General features: G+C 52.7%; 1 protein-coding gene across 1 annotated transcript; it reads left to right on the top strand.

The window, feature by feature from the left end:
* The first annotated feature begins 1341 nt into the window (after positions 1-1341).
* CUNH9orf40 (chromosome unknown C9orf40 homolog) lies at positions 1342-5212 on the top strand. The gene is made up of 2 exons (XM_070035762.1): positions 1342-1731; positions 4020-5212. The coding sequence occupies exons 1-2, from the start codon at positions 1342-1344 to the stop codon at positions 4176-4178; spliced, it is 549 nt and encodes a 182-aa protein (XP_069891863.1). The 3' UTR covers positions 4179-5212.
* The last annotated feature ends 573 nt before the right edge of the window (positions 5213-5785 follow it).

Raw genomic sequence — 5785 nt, 5'->3', positions numbered from 1 at the left:
AAAGGAAAGGAGCTGCCAGACCGAGAAGGGTAACACAGAGCTCCTGTCTGTGACATTTCTGACACTGGACGCTTTGTACGACTGTTGGCGCGTATGCTAAACTTCACAGCCTAGAAGAACAAGACAATGTAAGAACAAAAACGAGCCATTTATCCGAACTTCACTGTCACGGTGCGGTGGGATCATCTCCAGAGCTTTCGAGCAGACCCCTAGGCTCAGGTTTTGTCTGTGTCTCTACTGAAAAATGGCCAACTCTTCCCTTGTTTGCATGGGTTCCCTCTATCAAACACGAGGAGGAACCCCCATTGCTTTCTCCCCAGTATGCCCCTGCTGTCTGCGCTCGTTAACATGCAAATGATTCTCGCGCCCCCCCCCCAGGCCTCCCGGGGTGAGTATAGATCCCTCGGTCGCATCTGCGAGGCAGAACTACCTTCACCCTTTACCCCTGAGCGCTGTCCTCCTACTTGTTTTACTTTCCGTCTGAAACGATCAGAACACAAGGTAACAGGTTGTCTCCTCACTTCCCGCTAGGCGATCAGAGGGAGGGGACGCAGGCGAAGCTCGACCCGCTGTATGGCTTCCCTGGGAGGACTGGCCGTGCCCCCCCCCCCGGTCCTGCCTCTTCCTCCTGCCCGGCGATCTGGAGGGGTGAGCCTCTCCCGCGGGTGCATTCTGCAGCCCAGGAGGGGGGCCGCTCCCTTCGGCCAAACTCTGCGCCCCGCGACCCCCTTCCCCGGCTGGCACAGGACGCGAGCACAAAGCCGCTTCACACTACTGAATCCTCGTTTGAATCCTAATTCCACGGGCTCGTCCCCCAACCCGTGGCCGGAGCGAGGGAAAAGTGGCAAACGTGGCAAAGACGATGCCCAGCCAGGCTCCAGATCAGCGTGAAGACAGCCGCCGCCCCGCCCCCCGAGCGCGGGCCCCGCCCCCCGAGCGCGGGCCCCGCCCCCGAGCGCGGGCCCCGCCCCCGAGCGCGAGCCCCGCCCCCGAGCGCGAGCGCAGCACCAGACTCCGAGCCTCCCGCCACCCATTCCCCGCCTCCCCCCCGCCGGGGCGCGCACTTCCGGCCGCGAGGGCGGTCGGGAACGCGCCCCGCCAGCCTCCACCAACCAGCGGCCTCGCCCGGCCGGCGCCAGGGTGCGCGCGCACACCCGTGCGCTGGTTCGAATCTCCGCAGCTTCGCGGTTGCAGCCTAACGTCCGCGGCCGCCGCAGCCGCTGGGCGCCGCCCGGGCCGCCCCGCCCCTCCGCGCCCCGCCGCCGCCGCCGCCGCCGCGGGCCGGCCCGCGCGCGCGCCCCGCCCGCCGCCCCCCGCCCCGCGCCCCGAGCCGGCGGGCCCATGGCCAAGCGGCGCGCCGCCCAGCCGCTGGCGTTCCACGTGCCCTGGAAGCGGCTCCTGCTCCGCGACTTCCCCGAGCAGCCGCCGCCGCCCTGGGGCCCGCCGCCGGGGCCGTCCCGGAAGCGCAAGCTTGAGCCGGGGGCCATGGCCGAGCCGGCGGCCTCGCCCAGCAAGCGCCGCGACGGCCGCGAGGGCGGCGGCCGGGGCGGCCGCGGGCGGCCCGAGCGCGGCCTGGGCACGGGCGAGCCGTCGGCGGCCCCGCTGCCCGGCCGGCCGCGGGCGCCGGGGGAGGAGCTCCAGGACGCCCGGCCCCCGAGGGGCGGCGGCGACGACGACGAGGCGGGGCACGCCGGGCCCCCGCGGGGGGACTGGGGGGCCGCCCCGCGCCAGGTAGGGGCCGTCCGCGGGAGGGAGACGGGTGTGGAGGACTCAGCCCCCACCCCGGGTGGGAGTCACTGGGGAGGGTCGCCCGGGCCGTGTGCAGCAGATCCCGCGCGCCCCTCTGCTCGGCCACCCCCCCACCCACCCCCGCCCCGGGATCCCCCAAACCGACCCGCGGCCCGGAGCTGGACGGATGCGAACAGCTGGAGCTGCGGAAACATGCTCCAGTTCGGGGCCGGGTTGGGGGCTGGGGGGGGGGGACCGTTGGGGCCCTGGGACGCCGGGCGCGCGGGGTCCCCCCCCCCCCCCGCACTCCCCCTCCACCCCCACCCCCAGAAGCTCTAGTTTGTGGCACGCGTGACGCCACGTGGGTATCGGGCAGCTGGGTCCAGAGAGGGAAATCCGAGCTGGTCTGAGACCGTTTACCCGGCAGGGTGGACTGGGGTAAGTTCCCCTGGAGCCTGGCCTCCACCCCACGTGTTTTCTGTTAAGTGTCTCATATCAGTTTAATGAAAAAAACGAACAAACAGAACCAATGGAGCCGGGAGCCAGTGGCTCACACCTGTCCTAGCTGAGATCTGAGGATTGTAGTTCAAAGCCAGCTTAGGCAGGAAACTCTCATCCCCCAGTTAATCAGCAAAAAGCTGGGATTGGATCTGTGCCTGAAGGTGTTAGGGCACTAACCCTGGAGCAAAAAGAAAAAAAATCTCAGGGTTACTGCCCGGGCCCGTAGTTCAAGCCCCAGGATCAAGACTCCTTTATGAGAAAAGTGGAGTGACATTGTTAGAAAGGATATTTTTTTTCTCCCTGTGGTTGTGAAACATTGACTTGAATCCCTAAAAAAGACCACCTCTGGATGAACTTGCTGATATATCTATTCCCAGAGTTCTTGGAATTTAGAAAACATAAGCTTTGTATAGTCTTCTTCTTCCAATTGCTCTTTGAGATCCAAAACGATAACCCATTATCAGGCATGCGTGGCTTAGGCCTTAGGACATGTCATCTAAAGGTTGCAGTTTGAAACCAACCCAGATAGGAAAGTTGTGGCATTTCTTATCCAACGAATCAAAAAACACCAGAAGAGAAGCTGTGGCTTAAGTGGCCTTGAACAAAAAAGCTCAGGGCTGAGCTCATACCTCAGTTGGTAGGCACTAGCCAATGAGCCGAAGAGTCAGGTACCAAAGTTCCAGTCCTGGTCTCAGACCGGAAAACCAAAACACCCTCACCTATTGGATATGGAGATCCATCCTAGCAGAGCACATCACATCTGATGTGTGTGCAGTCTTTGTGTAGAACTAATGAGGGAGCAGTACAGATACAGAAAGTAGCGAATGAAGACTTGTAAACTGCCACCTCTCCTGCTTAGAAATTTTTAATCATCCCAAATAAGTAGCTGGATTTTTAAGGGCCAACACTCAATTAGGTTGCTAAATTTTGATACACTGATTTAAAAGTTAGACATGTCCTGGTACTGAGAGAAAACTTCATACTAAACCTAAAAAAGGCCAAAAATAAGTTATATATATCTTTTGTGTGTGTGTGCCAGTCCTGAGGCTTACACTTATGGTCTGGACAGGCTAGTGCTCTACAACTTGAGCTGCTTCGTCTTCTAGCATTTCTTTTTCTTTTTCTTTTTTTGGTACTTTAATTGGAGATAAGAGTCTCAGGTCTCTCATGGACTTTCCTGCCTGGGCTAGCTTCAAACTGCAGTCCTCACATCTCAGCCTCTAGGATTACAGGGGTAAGCCACCGGTACCTGACTAATGGTGTGTATTTTAAAAGATCTTATTTTCCTCATTGACAGTTCTAAGATCATTTCCATTTTCCTTGGGTGAAAAGCTAGAAAATTCTGAAGAGAGAAATCTCTGAATTTCTGAACTCTCTTCTGAAAAAGATATTTTTGGAAGAAATTATATTCTTTTTTTGGGGGGGTGGGGGGTCCGGTCATGGGCCTGAACTCTGGGCCTGGGTGCTGTCCCTCAGCTCTTCAGCTCAAGGCTAGGACTCTACCACTTGAGCCACAGTGCCATTTCCTGCTTTTTTTTTCTTTCTGCTTATGTGGTGCTGAGGAATTAAACCCAGGGCCTCATGCATGCAAGGCAAGCGCTCTACCACTGAGCCACCTTCCCAGCAAGAAATTGTTTTAAACTGTTAGCACACTGTTATAAATGCACAGCTATTAAGCTCTACATATTTCACCAACTACATGAAATGCTTTGATTAAGTAAATTAAAAAATCTGTATTTCGAATAAACTAGAGGCAGTGATGTGTGTTCACCTCTCTTCTTACCTTGAAGCACAATGAAGAGTTTTGGCAGTATAACACATTCCAGTACTGGCGGAATCCTCTACCACCTATTGACCTGGCCGACATCGCCGAAGCCAGCCAAGACAGCCTCACAGGAACAGCCCTTCAGGGCAAGAGTGAAGTGGTTGAGATTGACATGGAGTCCTGACCAAGGAGCCAAGGGTCTCAGTGATTCATGTGCTCTGCAGTTTGGGGACAGTTAATCTTCCACTCTCGACATGATAGTGTCTTTAAACTTGAAAAAGGAGGAAAAGTGGTTTTGAAGATAAATGCCTAGAGTTACTACCGAAACTCCCAATAGGGATTTGTCACGGCTCTAATACAGTTATAGTTGAAGTATTTTGTGTATGCATTGTTAAAGAAAATAAATTTTGCTTAGATTCTGAGTTTGAAGGTAAAGCTGATCTAATGAAAGGGAGTTGAAGCAGTTTTAGAAACTGATGGAAATCGTTCAACTCTTCCTCCTCTGCGCACCAAAAAGTTTTAATTGTGGTACATGCAATGAATATCATTTTATAACTGATCTCAATAAAATACTTTCTCATATATCCTACTGACTCTTAGTTGAACAAGTAGCTGAAAGAGCATTTGTGCAAACTTATACTGTGGGAGAGTAAAAGCTAGTATTGTTTTCAGAGGATTTTATACATGTACACTAGTGAGAATTTCAGTTTGTTCGATGCATAAATCACTTGTAATATTTGATGCTTGTAAAACCACCATGGGCAGTGGAGAACGGATGAGAACAGGGAGAGGTTGCCTGGCCCCTCCTTTTTCTAAAAAGCAGAACCCTTGTCATCTGATCAGTTTCTTGGTCTGAGTTGCTTCCAGGGTGTGTTTTTATTGTTTATTACCTCACACCTATAGTTCTCAACACTGACAGCACTTTAGAAATCTTTACCTGGACCCCTTTTTGGTGGGATACTCACTTAGCTTTTTTTTGTTTTTTTTAAAGCACCCGCCTTCCTCTCCTGCATTCCTCTCGATGTGCAGGCGGGACTGAAGCCACTAGCTTGGTGGTTGGTTTTCTTGCTTAGAGGAGATAACTAATTTGTGCTAAGGTAGGGCCTGCTTATTTGCTATGTTATTTTGCTGCATTGGATACTTTATGGTAACTAAGTTATTGTGTTGCTACTATTTTATTGTTTCAAAATAAAGTAAGCAATTTTGTGTTGGAATTAAGTGACTATCAATGACTAAGTTAACTTTTACACTACATCAGAATGGTTGACTTTGTTACTTGTCCTGTCTCTCCTTGTATAATTTTTGTTGTTGATAGCATTAAACCCAAACTTGAGAAAAGATACTAAATTCAGTGAAAGAGAAAGAAGCAGCATTTCATCAGTAGCTGGCATTGGTAGGAATGGAACAAAGGCCCCTGAAAGCACTGTGGCCAGCAGACTCGCTCCCCTCCTACCTGTGTAATACCAACAAAGCCAGTCACCTCCCATCACCAGGCCTCACAGTTCTCATCTGTCAAGTGAGAAATAAATAGTGTCTACCTTAGAACGATTATCTTTATCTTCAGTGTTTTAAATACAACACCATTTTGTTCAATTTTCATAATAACTTTAAGGGTATATTCAAAGATCTATGAGGTATTTTTTGTTGTTGGGATTTTTATTTGTGTGTGTGTGGGGGGGGGGGGGGGGTTTGCAGATCCTGGGACTTGGATTTGGGCCCTGGGAGCTGTCCCTGAGCTTTTGTGCTCAAAACTACTGTACTACTTTAAGCCACAGCTCCATTTCTGGCTTT

This window comes from Dipodomys merriami, unplaced genomic scaffold (assembly GCF_024711535.1).
Source record: "Dipodomys merriami isolate MVZ:Mamm:240054 unplaced genomic scaffold, mDipMer1.0.p SCAF_26, whole genome shotgun sequence".
Classification (NCBI taxonomy): Eukaryota; Metazoa; Chordata; class Mammalia; order Rodentia; family Heteromyidae; genus Dipodomys; species Dipodomys merriami.
This window is presented reverse-complemented; position numbering and strand designations above follow the sequence as displayed.

Excerpts from the sequence above, each read along its gene's own strand:
- CUNH9orf40 (XM_070035762.1), top strand. The coding sequence starts at position 1,342 with ATGGCCAAGCGGCGCGCCGCCCAGCCGCTGGCGTTCCACGTGCCCTGG. Across the intron at positions 1,732-4,019 it reads GGGGGGCCGCCCCGCGCCAG|CACAATGAAGAGTTTTGGCA; the intron begins GTAGGGGCCGTC and ends CTTACCTTGAAG.